This window comes from Bactrocera neohumeralis, chromosome 2 (assembly GCF_024586455.1).
Source record: "Bactrocera neohumeralis isolate Rockhampton chromosome 2, APGP_CSIRO_Bneo_wtdbg2-racon-allhic-juicebox.fasta_v2, whole genome shotgun sequence".
NCBI classification, from domain to species: Eukaryota; Metazoa; Arthropoda; class Insecta; order Diptera; family Tephritidae; genus Bactrocera; species Bactrocera neohumeralis.
In genome coordinates, this window is record NC_065919.1 from 56592264 (window position 1) to 56611444 (window position 19181).

Genomic DNA, 19181 nt, shown 5'->3' on the forward strand with positions numbered 1-19181 from the left:
GATTTTTGACCTGCTTTGCCACGATATTCGGTCGATTGATCGTCTGTTTCCGGGTCTTAAGGATAGATCCATAACTCATCGCCCGTAATAAAACGTTTCATGACATCTTGGTAATCGGAAAGCATTCTTTCACAGAACAGGACGCTGTTTTTCGAAAAAATTGTGTAATATTGGAACCCATTGTGCTTTCACTTTTCTTCTGATCAAATGATGTTTCAAAATGGTTTTCAGTGATCCTTCCGATATTCCAAAGATGCCAGTAAGATCTCGGACTGTTAATTGTTGATTCTTAAGCACCAATTCCTTTATTTTATTGACGTGTTGATCATCAGTTGATGTTAATGGCCGTCTTGGTTCGTCGTCAACGCGTTCTCGATCCTCTTAGAATAATTTTGAACAATTCAAAACACTTGCTCGCGACAAACAATTATCACCGAAGGCGTTTTCCAGCGTACTGAACGTTTTGGCATCAGAAAATTGGTTCCGCACACAAAATTTTAATGGAACTTCTTTGTTGAATGAATAATTTCACTCAACGTTAAAATCGCCGAAGACACTTTATATACTGCAAAAAACAAGCGTATACTAAATACTAAAGATTATTTTGATGTGACATTTGGCACAGATGTCACTGGCAGTCATACTAACCTAAAAATAAATATTTCGTGGAATGGGTTTACGCGCGAAATTAAAATTAAAGTCTTACTATTATTTGCCCACAATAGTATATACAGATTCTAAAAATCATAGCGTGGATGGTCTTCAGTTCAATGTACGTAACAGATATCGTGCTATAGAATAGTTGATGCCATATGGAGACTGTTTACTTCCAGTTTTTTTTACTGTCATATTTCTTGCCCGTTCCCCGTCCCACGTTGTTGAAAATAAAAGGCCCACTATTTGCATCATTTATCTCAATTTCAATTTAACTTTATTGATTAATATTTATTATTGTTAATAACTAAAATAAAAGCTTATATTCTCTTTACTTCACTTCGCCGGTTCACTTTTTAAGTCTCTGTTATATCAATCTATATTTTATATATAATTCCATATCATTTATTGACCTTTTAATTGTTTATTTTTTTGTGTTTTCTTTTTATTTATTTTTTCTTGCTTTGTTTAAAAAAAGTTTCATAAGTAAATGGTTTTCATATTCATGTTTTTACATTTCTTTTTTTGTTTTGTTTTGTTGTTTTTTTATTAGTGTTTATGTATAATAAATTTGTGTATTCAAATTCCTTTTAGAAATTCATAGCTCATACCTGTTAATTTTAATACTTAGAAATTACTTTTCCATAGCATCATCGGTTTTACTTTCTATATTTATTTTTTTCCTTTTTGTTTTTTAATTTTTAGTTAATTTATATTTATTTTATTTTTTGTTTTTTTTTTTTTACTCATAGTACACACTACATACAACAGGAATACGTTGAATATCTCTTGTTTTTATGCCTTTTTTACTGTAATTTGTTTTTGTTGTTTTAAATAGAAAATGAAAGTAAGTCAACCATTACAAAGTTTATTTGTTTGAGTTTTTCACATTACAGTTAGTGTTTTTTTTTTGAGTTTTTGTTGTAGTTTTAATATTTTTTAATATTTCGGAGAGTTTCGTGTATGTAATTTTGTTTAGAAATTTTTTCATGTATTTCGGTGTGCAATATTGTGTTGAAGCACTGCTGCTTCTTCTTCTTAATGCGAATTGATGAATGTTTAATGCGAGGAACTCGTTTAAAATGTTTCAATGCAGCGAAAGTAAAATATAATTTATAAAAAAAGAATTTTTTAAATTTTATTTGCGAAATAAATAATAATTATGAGATTTAAATTATTTTAAAAATATATTTAATTTAAATTAAAACTTGAATATAAGAAAAAAGTAATAATTATTTAAAATTATTAAAAATAATTATCAAAATTTAAACAAACATTTTGTATAAGAAATTTTAATAATTATTAGTTTTTAATAAAAAAAAAACACAATTTATTGTATAAATGTTAATAAAATACTTCTTGTTATCATTTTTTTGTCAACCACTCAAAAAGAAAAAAAAAAATTTACCAAAAACAAAATCAAAATATATTTAAATTGATTTTCAAAAAATTATATTTTATAAAAAATTTTTAAAATTAAATTAAAAATTTGATAGCAACATTAAATCAAATATTTTATATAAGAAATATTATAATTAATAATTTGTATAAGAAAACAAACAATTTATTATATAATATTAATAAAATATTTCTTACTAATTTTTTATGTGTCAATGACTCAAAAATAAAAAAATTTATTTTGCTAAAAATAAAAAAAGAATTTAAAATATATCATATACATATTTTTAAATTATTATTTAAATTAAATTAACAATTTGATATAAGAAAAAATTAATAATTATCAAAATTAATTAACATTTTATCCGAGAATTATTAAGTTTTTTATACAAAAAGAATCAATTTATTACATAAATGTTAATCAAATATTACTTACTATCATTTTTTTTTGTCAATTACTCAAAAAAAAAAATATTTAACCAAAAAACGATATCAAAATATATTAAATTGATTTTCAAAAAATTTTATTATAAAAAAAAATATTTTAATTAAATTAAAAGTTTGATAGCAACATTAAATCAAACATTTTATGTAAGAAATATTAATAATTATAAATTTGTATAAGAAAACAAACAATTTATTATATAATATTAATAAAATATTTCTGACCAATTTTTAAAATTATTAAAATAATTATTTAAATTAAATTAATAATTTGATATAAAAAACAGTTAATAATTATTTAAAATTATTAAAAATAATTATCAAAATTTAAATAAACATTTTGTATAAGAAATTTTAATAATTTATAATTTTTTATAAAAAAAAAAATTGATTGTTTAAATATTATTAAAGTATTTCTCACAATAATTTTTATGTGTCAATCACGCAAAAAAAAATTATTTAACCAAAAAAAGGGTTAAAATTATATTTTATAATATTAAAAATATTTTTAAATTGATTTTCTGCAAATATTATTGACAAAAATAATAAGTCGAGTTTAGTCGTTTTGTCAAATTTCTGCGAAAACTTGCATAAAACCATGAGGCTAGTTGTAAAATAATTGCAGAATTACGCAAATTAGCATCTGTGCAGCGAAATTCGTATGTAAATATTTATTTAAAAGTAAATAATTTCACAGAAATCGATTGAAAATCAAAAAAAAAAAAAATGTATAAAATTTAAAAAGAAAAAATCCATAACCAAAATATATTTATACTATATAAAATATATTAAATATATGTATGTATATTATATATTTTTAAATAAAATTAAAATAAATAAAAACACAAATTTGCCAGTGCAGCATATATATTTTTTCAAACCTCAATTGTTACTTCTTGTAAATTTCAGTCGAAGGTGCATCAATGAATTAATCAGGTAGGAAATTTATTTGTAGGATACAAAAATTACACATTGCGCCTGTGGCTATGCAACTACAACAGCAAACTGCAATTTTTTTCAAGCATAGCGCCTTTGGCTATGCAACGACAACAGTAAAGTGCACATTTTCTTCAAACCTTGCGCCTAAGAATGTGCAAAAACAGTAACAAAGTTCAAATTTTCTTCATTCATAAAAGTAAATCATTGCAACCGAACCCGGAGAATGCCAAAATCCAAAATACATAAGTTCGGTTATTCGTTAAAATGATTTAAGGACATAAATGTTTTAAAGGCGCCTAAAAGATACTACATGAATTTAAGTTGTATCACCTGCCTTTTGGTGCGTTTTTTGACCCACAACCGAAAACTTATACATGCTTACATAAATATTTTTCACAAGTATTGTCTACATTTAGGAGCAGAAGCATTCGGCTCAGGCAGTGGTTGCGAATATTTGTGAAACATCAGAACAATTAAACCATTTAATTTTATATAATACAATTATGATATTTTTCAGATCCAAATTGTCATAAAGATTAGATTTTATGTCAACAATTAAGTATAAAATAGTTTAAAAAAAAATTATTTTGTATGAGAATCAACTATGTATGTAAAAAAATATGACTCGATATTTTAATAAATGAAATTGTCGAAAAACATTATCAAAAATGTTTTCTTTTTTCGAAAATGGTTTGAACAACTATTAAAAGGATAAAAAATGCGCGAAAGCATGAACTCTAATTGAAGGATGCTTGGGCGCCTGAAAATATGCAGCAACAACAACAGCAAGGTATGTAGACAGTTAGTTTTCTTCAAAAAATATAAAAATTTAAATGAAAAAATTTATTATGTAAAGAAAATCAGAAGCTATTTTTATATGCCCAACTATAATCTGGAAACAAAGTTGGCCCCCCATAAATATATGGCTCATATATGTACATACATATAGACAGTGTAAGAGAAAGATGAATTTGACACTAAAATTTATTTAGAAATTGATTAAAAATTAGTAAAGTGATGAAAGTTTTAGTAAAAAAAAATAAGATTAAAAAATGTGTTTATTAAAAATTGCGTACACATTTTGAATTGAGAGTCTCTTTTGAATCAACGAAATCCAAGGATATAGAAAAGCATCAGATTGGAGAACTAGAGTGTAAGTGAATAAAAAAAATGCATTCTGAACCAAATGTTTATTTGAAAATGGGCCTCGAGAACCTTTAAGCCGAAATGCCTAAGATCCACATACCTATCCAAAGTTCTGCCAAATAATAAATTCAAAAACAGCTGTAGAACTGTTGCATGCTTTTAGGCGCACTACCTATTTCCATACCTCCAAGGTTCTAAAGCCCGTAAATATGTATGCCTTCTGACGATTATCACAATGGAAACGTGTCGTCAATGCTCGTGTTTGCGATATCGCTTAGTATTCAACTTTATTATTGGCAATTGGAAGATTATAACGGTTTTCAATTGCATTTCCTATGTTACGCAGGTGTTGTGGCGCAACCCTTTAGTGTTCGATAAAAACAAATTACTTCAAAAACACAATTAAATGTTTTTCATAAATTTGTATGTTGTTGTAGCTTAATAATTTTCACAGTTATAGGCCGGTTAAACAGTCGGGGTCCGTTTCGGTTAAACATCGATTGTCGTGAGAACAACAACAGCCACTATTGAAGTTGTTGTTTTGTTAACAAATCTTGAACGGTGTTTTATGCCTCTAATATATTAAGCAAACAAATACAATAAAAAAATAAAAACAAGTAAGAAAAAAAACAAATTAAAAAAAAAACAAATTAAAAAAAAAACAAATTAAAAAAAAAACAAATAAAAAAACACATAAAAAAATTTTATATCAAACAAAAATTTTAAAAAATATATAAAAAATACAAAAAACAATTATTAAAAATGATATTAAAAAAAAATTTTAAACGATATTTAAACAAAAAAGTTAAAAGATATTTAAGCAAAAAGTTAAAGAAAAAAATATTCAAGCAAAAATTAAAAAAAAAAATAAATATTTAAACAAAATAAAAAAAATTAAAAAAAAAATATGAATTTAGAAAATTGAAATAAATTTTTTTAAAGAAAAAAATAAAGAAAGCATATTAAACAAAAAACCAAAAAATATATTAAACAAAAAAAGAAAAATTAAAAAAAAAAACAATTAACCAAAAATTTAAAAAAGTATTAAATAAAAAAAATGGAATAAAGAAATTTTAAAAGAAATTAACAAAAAATGTTTAATAAATATTACAAAAAAAAGGAAATAAAAATATTACAAAAAAAATGCTTGAAAAAATATTCAAAAACATATAAAAAATATTTTAAAAAAATCTTCAAAAATAAAAAAAAAATTTCAAGAAAACAATTAAAAAAAAATAACCAAAAAAAAGTAAAATAAAAAACAGCAGAATATTAAAAATAATATAAATATAAACCTGCATTAAAAATTATAAAAACTGATTGAAACATACATATGTATGTTATATTTATAAAAAAAATATATATACATACATAATATGTAATATATAGCAGCAAGTGCTGAATAATAATAGAACTCCTGAAATCCTACTATTCTAAACAGGCCGGCATTTATTTATATCAAACCAAGCACTGTCAAGTCAGCACCGTTCGAAAAAAGATTGGTGTATGCTGCTGCAACAATTGCTGACTTTGAAGTACGCAACTGTCTGCACATTAGGGTGGTGTGAGCAGACGCCTAACCTAAACCGCTAAATGAGATTCCAACTTAAACGCTACTAAATGAACAGACATCTTTTAATTGTTGCTTTTAACGAATATTTCAATATAACAAATGCATGTACTAACTAACACATACATACATTTTAGAACATAGCAAAGCACCAACTTCTTGCAGCCGCCACCAACGCCAGCACCTAAGCATACAACAAACAAATTTTGCATACAAATCTTGTGTTTTTACTGCTACTACTTCTTCTACTTGTTCTGTCAGCTAATTAAGAAAGGTCCAGTTATTCACGGTTTTGTAAAACGTAAATTGACAAATATATTTATTTTAGTATTTCCACTTTTTCTTCAAATTTTATTTGTTTTTTTTTTTTACTCGATTTTACTGTTTTTCATTTTTTATATATATTTTTCTTAATGTTTTTGTTTTTTCTTCGTTCGTATTACACTTTTTTGTTGTTGCTTACAAGTATATTACAAGCATTTACTGAAAATTTCGCAACATAAATTTCTAGTTTTTGCATTTCAATTGCATTGCCTCCCACCATGCGGCTGCGCCTAACAATCCGCACACATTTTTTTTGCTTCTTTTTGTTTTTGTTGTTACTTTAATGCAAGAGGGATATATACATATGTATGTAACTATGCTTTGCTTCCAATTATTGTTATTTATATATAAATATATACTTTTTGACACACTAGGGTGAGCTCGCTCACTGAGTGTGCACCTGCATATGTGTTTGTGTGTGTGGGATCGTTTTATAGCGCGCAGATTGGCTACTTGCTAGCGCTGTATATTGCATGCGGCACTCATTTAACACATACATTTACATATAAACATTTGATAGCAGTAGATGTAGTTGTTGTGGTTGTTATTTTAAGTGTATAGGTAGTAATATATGCCTTGACTTTTGATCATTTTTTCTTTTATTTCTTTTTAAATAATTTAAGAGTATTTAATTAAATATTAAGTTAGTATACGACGCACTGGTTGTGAGAAAGTAGAAATAATAAATGTTATTATTACAAAAGTATTAAATAAAATTCACATATGTTGTTGCTGCTTTATTGTTGTTTGTCGTTAGCTTTGCTGTTGTTACAGTTGCAGTTGCTGTTGTTGTTGCATTTGCGGTTTTCGCTCTTATACTCATTCATGTGGGCAATAAACAAATGGACGTATGCATTTCTGTTTTGCTTTTTTGTTTTTGTTTTTACTTTTGCATTTTTCATTACATTGCATTTGTAATTTGTTGCTAATTATCTTTGCTCATCTTTACTTTCAAACATTTTTGCACACAAATGGATTTATGTTGAAGAAATGGCGGCATGGTGGGCATGATTTGGCGCGTGAGAGTGTGTGTGGAGCGCCAGTGTAGAGGTGTGTGTGTTTCAACAACGCGGAATTGCGCTTGAATCTTCCAGCTACATACTATTTTATTGTTGTTGTTTTTTTTTTGTTAGTGTAACTTGCAACCTGGCAACTACAGTTCGAAAGTACAGATATATGAAAGTACGAGAATTACAAAATTTATAGTCGAATTTCGAAAAAAAAAATTAAAAAATACTAATCTCAAAGAAATAAAGAAAATATATGCAATTACATTGCTTTTGTTTTTGTTTTCTGATTTAAATTATACAACGAATTATACACGTACGAATGCAGGCGGATGGCGAAGGAAGCGAAAGGGGCGTGACATGGCGCTGGCTATGAAAAGTGTAGTGTGATGATTGGCGAGAGCGGAGAGAAGAGAGCGCATGAAGTTTTAAAGTTATATTCGAATTCGAAGTTGATGCGAACAGCAGTGAGGAGAAGTGGTTAAATTATATCAGGCAACGCGATAATTAGAGACATATTGCTCCAGCGAGGAAATCATTGCACCGGCGAATTTAGCGAAAAAAAATTTAAATAAAAAAATTTAATTAAAAAACTTGTAAACAATTTTGTAATTAATAAAAATTTAAAGCAATTTTTTTAATAAAAAAAATTATGAACAATTTTTTAACAAATTATTAACAATACAAAAATTTTTTCAATAAAAAAATTATAATATTTTTAATAAAAATAATTAATTTCAGAAAATTTAAATGGAAAATAAAAATTAAAGAATTAAGCAAAAGAAATTCACTCATTTTACTTATTTTTTTTTTTTAATTTTAAAAAATTTTAATTTAATTTTTTTTTATAAAAAAGTATATCGTATGCCATATGCGGTCTATTGCATTTAGTTTTTTCGCGTAGTTTGCCTTTGTTATTTAGTGCTAACAAAAATTAAATTCCATTCACACAGTACATAAATATAATCCCATTTAGTTTATCGTTACTAAAAATTAGACAATATTTAATGGACTTGACAACGCACTGCTGTTTATAAACTAAGTTTGCTTTTTATTTACCTCTTCGAATTTAAATTTAATGCATCATGAAATGTTCGTTAAGTGTTTAACTGTTTGATGATTTATGTTAGCGTGTTGTGTGTGTGTGTGTGTATAATTCGTTTGTATCGAGTTAGTAAACTATTTTCTATATATTTTTAATTTTCAATTTTCCTTTTTGTCATTATTTTTCCTTATGATTTTTTTTTTATTATTCTTTAATAAAAATCCTCTCTTGCTGTATTCTTTTTGTAGTGTTTCCATTTATGTTGTTTAAATGTGTGTGTTTTTTAATTATTTTCATTATTTAATATTTTTTTGTTTAATTATTTTTTTTTTTTAGTTTTATTGTTTAGCTCATTCAATTCAATTAATGCTTCGAAGATGTTAGGTATTGCATCCTAATTCCTCATCGTTTTGTTGTTTTTGTTTTTTTTTTCTGTTTTACTACATATTCTGCTGTCACCGTTGTTGTCGCAGTTGCTTTTGAGGCTATTGCATGCGTACGCATTTTTTTATTTTATATATATTTTTATTTTTGTTGTCGTCGACTCATTAGGATGTTCCGTTGACAAGTGTCTCCCGCTTATTGTTCTCCTGTGGTTGTATCGAGTCTGCGTGATTGTTTCTGTTTTTGGTGCGTCGTTGTTGTTTTGACTGCTGCGACTGCTGTTGCTGTTGTTGTTGATGATGCTGTTGCTGCTGCTGCTGCGACTGCTGTGGCTGTTGTTGTTGTTGCTGTTGCTGCGGTGGTAATTGCTGTTGCTGTGGCTGTTGTTGTGGTTGTTGTTGTGGCGGCTGTGGTTTCTCAATGTTGCCCTTGATTGCCACATTACTGCCATCTTTGCTGTTCACGCTCTGTTGTTTCGATCGCTCCGACGAGCTGCCGGCACCGCCGCCACCACCACCACCATTGTTGTTTTTATTGTTATCTGCGTTTTGTGGTTGCTTGCTTGGCTGGGATTTGTTATTGGTAACCCCACCATTCGCTGCAACAAAAACAAACGTGATTAGTGTATGAAAATCTCTCCGAGAAGCTAATAATCGATCGTTAATAATTATCAAAATCAAAAAGCGACACATTATAGTAATGGCAAACCGGCGATGGGCACTAATGATCAAGGCTTTGTTCCTTTACTCGTTATCATACGGAAGCATAACATCAGAAATAAATATTTCGCCGATCTCTAACTTAAGCTTGACACTTTTCTAATCGTAAAGATAAAGTAGGAGAACAAAATTAAAGAATTTAGCAATCTTTTATTACTTTTGAAGAGATTTAGACCCCAGAAACCCAGAAAGTATTAAAAGAATTGTGAAGGTGAGAAAATCGCTGCTAACTCCATATTTATTACCTGCACAGTACACATATATTCAGACTTATAGTAAACTTCGCGTGAATAAATCATTCCCATGTATTTTTATTTTCACGCGAAGGAAAAATTCTTAACACGAATTTCATGTGAAATGTTCGAATATCGATTGTGCTATTGTGAACTATGGCAGGCTGTCACATACCATATGTGTTTTAATTAGTGCTATTGACAAAAACTTATAAAGCCAGTTATGCGACGGATTTAACTTAACGTGTGTTTTTATTTTTAATTATATATCGTATATATGTATATATATATTTTTGAACGAATCGGTATTACACTGTGTAATAATTTGAAAGTCAATATTTTTCAATATGAAATCGATTTCGATTTCTCTTGCTAATGGAAGAATTATGTAACTTCATTCAAAATACATGCACTTCCTTGAAGTTTATTTTTTAAAAAACCTTTCCTTATCAGGATTGTCAGCCTTACTGCTGACCAAAAACGTCATTTTTTGATAGTTGTTCCCAACTAACAACTTTCATGGATTGGAAAATCGGGAGATTTTTGTTTGTGAAGTCCACGATAAGAAAAACACAAATTTGTGAATTTTTCCATGTGGAGTGGCGTGTGCGCGCAGTTTACGATAAAGCTGTTTAAGTTTGCCTCAAAATTTTTAACCCTGAAGGAAATGTCGGAAGTCCTATAAAATACATATATGAATGATCAAAGTGATGATCTACTATTAGCTATGTCCGTCTATATGCCCTTATATACGCGAACCAGTCTCGCAGTTTGCGAGATATCGATATGAAATTTGGCAGACGTCCTTTTCCACCCAAGGAGCAATTCATATATTGGAACCGCCGATATCTGATCACTATGGGATTAGCTGTCATGCAAACCGACCGAGCAAAAACCAGTATTTGTATGGAAAACTTGGTATTTGACAAGATATCTTTACGAAATTTGGCATGAATTATCACTCAAAACAACGGTACAATTTCCGAAGAAATTGTTTAAAAAAAATTGATCATAGAGCTGTCACACAAACTGATCAAAATCAGAAATGCACTTTTGAAGGGTATTATAGCTCCAGTGCAGCCGAAGTTGGCATTTTCTTTTGTTTTAATAAATTTTGCCACCCCAAACGAATATTTATGAAACGCACCATTTTTCGTAATTATGAAAACAGTTTGCCATTAAAAATTAACGTGTCACTTTTGGAAATTTAATTTGGCGACATCATACTCACTGTTATGAGCAGCGCTGTTATTCTTTTGCCGCCTACGTCTTCTTGAGCTACCCTCGTACGATGAGTTGCTTTCAGCTAAAGTGAAATCAAAAATAACAGTAAATATGCAAATGCTGAATAATTAATATACGGCGTACGCACCTCTTTCGACGCTGCTCAATTCACGCGTATCCTCACGCATATCATCATTATGATTGTGGTAATGGTCTCTGCCGAGATCCCTGCCGTTCTGCTCTCTGCGTCCTTTATTTTCCAACACATACAACAAAATGCAAGAATGGAAGAACCAAAAAGTAAATTCAAACACTCGTGTTTGCGCTTATAACACTTGATATGTTACCATTTTGCTTACCACCGCCGCCGCGTCGATCATTTCCACCACGATAGCCGCCACCACCGCCGCCGCCGCTGCGATCGTTGTAACGATGGTCACCGCGGGAATTGTAATCATCATCGTCCCGACGGCCTACAACACAAAAGGCGCCTTGAAATAACATTTTTTTTGGAAAATTCAAGCAAGTTATGTACCTTGATGATAGCGCTGGTTGCCGCCATTGCCACCGCCTCGACCTCTACCACGCCCGCGCGGTCCGCCACGTCCCGAACGCACCGACTCAATGTCACTGCTATACCCTCTCTCCGATCGTCGTGTGACGGGGAAATTCTGCATCGAACCCATTGTGGATTCTTGTATTGCGCGCAGTTGTTGATCGATCTCCAGTTTTTCCTGACGCAGCAGTTCCACTTCCTACATGAAATATTGTATTTATTATTCGAAAGGGGAAAAAATCGAAAAATAATAGTTTATAGTGTAGAAACAAACCTTCAAATGGCCCAAGTGATATTCCAGCAACACTTTGGCGTTTGAAATACTTTCAACGGTGCCAATGAACACAAACGGTACATGACCATGCTCACGTGGTATATTCTGATCCTGCTCATCATCGCCTGCGATCTGTGCGAATCCCAACGCATGCAATTTTCAAATATCGAACAATTAAACGAAAATTGGACATTTTATAAATTATAACGCATACCTTAATTCGAAAGACACCACTTTTGTCAACAATTTCCTGTATGATTCGCCCATTCTTGCCGATCACCTTGCCCACCAACTCTCTAGGAACCTGAAAGAATTCCTCGGCATATTCGAGCATCGCGCGTGCTCGCTGCACTGCATCCTCAGATTCGCCGGTGATTTTGAAAGTGCACGACTTCTCCTCCAATTCAATATTTGTAACACCTTCCAACAGACGAGCCGCTTGAATATTGGCACCATGTGAACCTATGGCCAAGCCCATCAGATCTTCGCGCACTTGGAATTCATCGGTATAGCTGTGTGCGTGGTAAAAAAAAGTAGAAATTTAGTCAATTGTTTATAAATAATATATGTAAATCAAAAGTGGTAATAATAATAATTATATGCAAAATTAATGATTAATCGGTATTTTTTTTTTTAATCTAACTTGTCAACAAATTTTAATAATGTAAGCAATCAACTTAATTGAATATGTATATTAAAAATATTTAAAGCTGAAGGGAGTTTATAAAAATAAAAAATATCATATGTGATCTGGTCTACGAAAAGGGAGCTAACGTGCAAAAACTAGTTTTCTGGGATTGATTTTTTGACACCTAAGCCCCCTTTCCGTAGACCAGGTCACATATTATGAATTTACCACCTGACATTAAAAAATGTATCGGACAAAACTGCTTTATCTTCTTTACGCGGTTATAGCCGAAAACTCGGACAAAACTAAACTGCAGGTTTTCAAAAATTTGAGTTAAGTTAGAAGATTAAGCAGAGCTACCACCCTTATTAGTTAATGAAAATTATATTTATTTCTGTTAGGATATAAAAAAGAGTATTATTTTATATTAACTTTGTAGCCTTTTATTTATCCAAATTTTAAATTTAGTTAACAAAAGTTTTACTATTGTGAATGACTTAAACGTGAAATAGATGTCAGAAATAACAAATCATATTTTTGTATTGAAAGCAAATATTTATTTTTTGAGTTTAATAACTGAAAGCCTGTATGAAAAGCTAACTTTTTAAAGAGGTAAAGCGTAAACACTGATCGAAGACAAGGAGGTAATAAAAGTACCTTACGCATGAAGGAAATTTCTTCTCCTAAGTACGATTTACAAAGCTTAGCGAATAAAATACTAAAATATTATAAACAAACTGTTTTCATATTTTCGACGAATAACTAAAATGATCTATAAAAAAATGTATGGTTTAATGCTATGTCACCTGATGGCTTTATAGGGTAAATTTAAGGCCGCAAAATAATAGGAATCCTTCCCCCTAAGTAGCAACACCACTCAAATAAACTCACCCACGATTAAGCAGTTTAGTCGATTCTAGCTGACGCGCAGCCTCCTCAGTTCTTTTCAACAGCATAACCTGCGAATTAAAAAAAAAAAAATTTAAGACTTCTTGTTTCTCCAAATTCATTAAAGCGTATCTAAAACAGGTAACGCACCTTCTGTGCCAAATTACGAAAATGCATATCTTTCAGCATGCTGGCACGTTTCTGAGTGTGTTCCCATTTCGAAATCACAATAAGACTGTCCAAATCGCGATTGTATACACACACGCCGGCACCTATTGTACGCTGAAATTCCTTGTGAATACCATCTTTTTGCGCTCTGTAAAATGCCGATAAGAAAACAATATCCACAAAAACAAATTATGTTCGATTATTAGCGAAATTATAATGATAATGATAACGATAACAACAGCAATAAAAACTCACTCCTGTCGCAATTCCTCGGGTACGGGTATCGAGAACTGATAGAATGACTTGGATGTCAATGGCGGATTTTGATTTTTGATACGTAAACGCTTCAGTTCGCAAATTTCAGTATACGGTGTCTCAAAGCCTATGTACGCAACGGCGCAGATTTCAGCCTTAATCATTTTAATGGAAGCAATCCACCAACCACAGGACTCTCGTTCCGTCGAACGGGTGAACACTTCCACTTCCATGCCTTCCTCAAAGGCGGGCGGATTCTCATTTTCTTCTGGCGGGAAGCGCACATTTGAGAAGGGATATTTTTGTACATCGGGACAGCTGTATTATGCATTCCAAAAGGATGAACGAACACCAAGAATGAGTAAAAAGAAATACAAATGTATTAGTAAAATAAAGCAATGGTAAAAAATATGCATACTTAAGGCGTTAATTGACAGCCAGAGGCAATTAGTGGGCTGATTTTTAAATATAATAAATGAAAAATTAATTTCGAAGAAACAGCGTGTGGGCCTGCCAGCGAAAAGCACCAATAGTTGATCTGTTGCCATTTTTACATGCAACAACAAATTTGTAAGAGTCTTCAAAATAATTCAAATTTTACGTCCAAATGAGTTATAAGTTTTGGACAGGTGTTTGCATCTTTCCGAAATTAATATACATTGATATTTGGCGCTTTTCGATGGCAGCGCAACAATCACAAAAGCCTGTACTTAAATAGGGACGCACAAACGGCGTTGGTTTCGAAGAATGTGGCGACCAACAAGTGCTACCAATACGCAAAGATGTATAACATTGCAAACAGAGAAATTAGAAAGAAGAAAAGTAGAGCATAAGAGGCGAAGATATGTCTCTTGGCGACTTTTGGCCCAATGCCAACCAAATGATCGCATGCGACTATGCTGCTCGATGGCAAGCATTACCGAATGCGCAAGCAACCATATACACGCTACTGATTACTGCAAGGAGGTGGCAAACGTGCGGGTTTTGCGACGTAACAGCCAATGACATTAAATTTTATCCGGAAATATTCTTTTTCATATATTGAACGCACCACTCTTTGCCGCTGAGGAGGTAATTTCAATATTTTTCTTTGTTGAAATAAAAACTCAACACAAAAATATGTGGAATTGTCTAAATAGGTCAAGTCGTAATAGCTCGAACGCGTCACTTACTTCTGTGTTGCACGGCACATAGACCAAAATAAGACTCAGATGTGATGTATTTTTAAACACAGTTCTATGACCACTGATTCGACATATCACACATTTTTTAGGCTGCGCAAAGAAAACTTAAAAGTTTCCAAAAACTACACTAATCACAAAAATATAAGGCACAGACGGCATGCTCCTATTCGCAACTAAAAATAAATCTTCTATTCTTATGCATATGCCACGTTCTGACACGTTTCGACGCATACTATCTATAAATATGTGTGTGCATATAAAATTAATGCAAGACTGAATATTTACAAAAAGACTACATTTGCCTTGTTTAAACCACATTTAAGTAAAAAAAAAACAACAATATTGTTTAATTAAAAGCAAATAAACATTGGTAGATGCTCCAAGATTATGTAAAACTTACCCGTCAACTTCCACAAATACGCCGTCATCACACACTGCAGTTGCTCTTCCCTAATTTATCAAACGAAAATAGATTATTATATGAAAAATAATAATATGCGCAATTATATTGCAATAATATAGAAAAATATAAAATTCTGACACTTCTGTCTCGGATTAAATTAATTAAAATTTAGTTCTATATTTCCTTTTTTGAATTATTCATGGCCTCTTTTCATCAACTCCCAAATAACCGATTTCCATGTCGGTGTTGTTATTCTTAATTTTATAGCGAGTTCGCCGAAGAGGAAATTACAAAAGGTTGCTTCATAGGAAAATAAGTGCCAGATGAGGATCGGAGGGCATGCAATGAGACCACATATGTAAGTAACAACAAAGTTACTCAGGGATTACAGATGTTTCTGACGTCGATATATGTATATAGTACAATTTAAAAAAAGTGCTACACACACTGTAAAGATGTTATGAATCTTATGCGACAATTCAAATTTTTACTCTAAATCTGCAGTCAACGTATGCTATAACACATAATTATTTGATAATATTCATAAATCTTCAAATTTCAAATGTATCCACCCATATAATAAAAAAAACATGTCAGCACTATTTTCGACAGACAAGCCGGCTAATATATGAAAATTGTAAATGTAAACATAAACATGTCATGACGTTTCGCTGCGGTGCATAACTCGTTTTCTTTATACATATATTATATTACAATAGTTTATACGAATGTTTCTTAGCGATAAGAAAACTAAATTATAAATTTTACTTTAAACTTGGTGAAACCCCAATTAACAAGGAGAGAGTAATAAACGATAAAAAGCGACACAAAGCAAACTAGTTAGTTTTGTATGCTTTGGCGCTTCGTTTTAAACGAATAACAAAACAAGGCGCTGCTCTTCTAACAGTAGCTCAGTGGATTTGCACGCAAATCTATAAACAATCGTACAAACGAACAAAAACACTGGAATGAGAAACAAGCAAGGGAAAAGAAACAACAACAAAAAGAAGAAGAAACGAATAACCCGCCGCAGCAGCAGAGGTATTAACGTAGTCAAAATCGTGGCGGCAGTGGTATTCGCGGCCGGCACATTTTTTTATTCACACACGAAAACAGATAGAATGATAAAATCAGGGAAGATGTACGAAGAAAAAAGCAAAGATTGGAGAAGCATTTGATGAAAGAAGGCACGTAAAGCTTTAGCAGACAACAATAATGCCAACGGAGAGCAAATAAGTTCTATAAAGTCGACGTTAGCGTCAGCGCCACTGCCACCGACACCGCTATTAGTGTAACTAGCCCCAGTCGTACCGCAAGCAGGCGAAGTAGATACACAAAACGAATCTGCAAGAAAGAGTATGGCAACGAAGTGTCGTATAATGACAGAAATGCCAATTTACTACGGCGAACAGATGAATCGAGGAAGGAATATGAATGTACGTACATCAATTTATTTGTAAGGATGTTCGAAATAAGCAAAATTGAAAGTGAAAATCCGTGCGTGCATATCACACTAAGGAGCCACACATAGGGATCAAGCCCGCATTAATTTTCATGAAAGCGAATATAACGAAAGCACATACATACATACATATGTAGGTATATGTATATTGTCCTTCCAACGCCTCAGTGGGCTGAGGAAGCCGTCCGACAGCAGACAACGAGGCGGATAGTAAAATATATTTCCTTTCTAAACAAATCTAAAGGGTGAGCAATTTTTGCCTTGAGGGTGGTGTGGATAATATAAAAAGTTATCGCGTTGCAACAGAAGTTTTACTATTCAAATTTGAATTTTTCGTTTTGTTGTTAAGAAAACTAAGCATAAAAAATCATTAATATATCTATAAAAAAAACAATAAAACCATAAAGATTTAACAGTACAACAATGTCGCCAAAGATGATGACATCCAATGCTTGCTTCGACGGCAACAGCGACGCGAGACACTCCGCTCACATTTACTTATACGCTTAGCCATGCTCAAAACACCGCTAATAACGCTGACACAATCAACAGAGATTTATTAATAAAACAATTAAAATTAGACATTTGCTTCGACTGACATGACCACGCACTCCAAATATCTACTTTATTTTTATTTTGTCTGTGTTTTGATTGGCTTTTAATGCGTTTAAATTCAGGATATATGTAATTGTTTTATAAGCGAATTAGACTACGTAAATGTATATGTACATATGTATCAATAATAAAAATGTAAAATAATCTTACCTTGTAGTAGGCGCCATTGTCGAGCCTTACTTCGACCATCAAATCGTCCATTTTGTTTATAGAGACTTTCCGCTTTAATACAATATAATTTTGTAATTTGCGACCCAAAGTAAATTTGATGAATGAAAATCCAAATACGCTTTATGTTTGATGCAAATATAAACAGTCCAAATTAGGCAAATAAATAGCTCTAAACGTAGGATATTCCCTGATTCTGTCCACCTACAATTCCGGCGCAATACTAATTATTAACGCAACTTCTCCTGGCTTCTGGCTTAAATCAATTTACTTCAGTCTTTCGATTTTCTGCTTTATGCGCTTCTAAACCACTTAATCTTATATCCGTATTACGATCCTTATAACCGTATTCTTTTATACTTCTTCCTGTAAATAAGTTGTTTTAGTCTAGTCGTTGCTGCCGCTCCTGCAGAAAAAATTATCACACAAAATAATATTAGAAATCAAAATATTTATAATCTCGGCTATAGACAGTACATAGATTTTTAGCAAAAATGTCTTTTCCTGCAATTTAATTATCATATTTTTAAGCATTCACGTTGACAGCAAAAACATGCTTTTTTTTCTTTTCCCACAGTAGACAGAAATATTTTACGCCTACAAAAGGGGCGGCGCAGTTCGCGTCGCTGCCAACACTAACTACCGCAGTCACAAACGTCACCGTCGCAGTCACCGCTGACAATAGAACAGCGGAGCCCCAGTAATCGTTTTCGCATCAAGAAAAATCGCAAATTATTGCACATTTCCGAATAATAGCGAGCACATTTAAATTTAAAAAATAATGTCGCATTGAGTTATCTAAACATTTTACAAAAACCTGTACAAATTTTCACCCGAATTTTCTTGAAAATTTTTCACGCCGAGCCTTTGCTTTTATTCTTCCGTTCGTTTCTTATTCTTTCACGCACACTTCCAAGCCGCTGTGCAAATTTTTTCGCCCAAAGAATATACACACTTTTACTATAAATTCAACGCACCTTTACCGTTTACAGACGTCAATTAATTAGCTTGTTCTATTCTTACTATTTTTTGTTTTTAATTTACTGAATTTTACTGCAAGTTCACAAATTTTCATTAGATTTTTTCTGTACGTCGAGCGACGACCAACGGCGAATGAACAGACAAAACGGGAACGGCAAAAAAATGTGCCTTTTTAATCCGCTTTACGTATAAAATCACCACATAACCCTGAAATTTAGGGATATACTGAAAGCAGTAGGCGATTTAATGAATTTTGTTTGTCTGTTTTGTATGCTATTCGCTAACGTTGTTTAATTTTGTCACAACCGCGATTCGTACTCACATAAAACTTGGTTTAATAAAAGCATACAATCTCATTAAGTTATACATTTTAAATACCGAATACGTAAGATAAGCTATTTTTACAATTCTTTAGCATTTTTCTAAATTTTTTCATATTTTTGCTATTGCATCACTGTGTACAAAGTATTCGAACGGAACACTATATTGTGTCAAAGAAACAGCCATCTCTT

The 19181-nt window shown here is 31.3% G+C and overlaps 1 protein-coding gene across 3 annotated transcripts; it reads right to left on the minus strand.

Moving 5' to 3' along the window:
* Positions 1-7381: 7381 nt before the first annotated feature.
* On the minus strand, positions 7382-19079 carry LOC126758967 (fragile X messenger ribonucleoprotein 1 homolog). Of its 3 annotated transcripts, none has more exons than XM_050474670.1 (13): positions 18992-19079; positions 17671-18094; positions 15441-15490; positions 13857-14174; positions 13584-13749; positions 13437-13504; positions 12132-12429; positions 11918-12049; positions 11623-11842; positions 11435-11560; positions 11236-11337; positions 11095-11169; positions 7382-9509 (listed from the first exon to the last, which is right to left on the minus strand). In XM_050474670.1, the coding sequence occupies exons 2-13, from the start codon at positions 17719-17721 to the stop codon at positions 9076-9078; spliced, it is 2040 nt and encodes a 679-aa protein (XP_050330627.1). In that variant the 5' UTR covers positions 17722-18094; positions 18992-19079; the 3' UTR covers positions 7382-9075. The 3 variants fall into 3 exon arrangements, with proteins under 3 accessions (XP_050330627.1, XP_050331466.1, XP_050329836.1); XM_050475509.1 differs by lacking the exon at positions 18992-19079 and adding an exon at positions 18666-18815 and having other exon boundaries at positions 11447-11560; XM_050473879.1 differs by lacking the exon at positions 18992-19079 and adding an exon at positions 18666-18815.
* Positions 19080-19181: the final 102 nt, after the last annotated feature.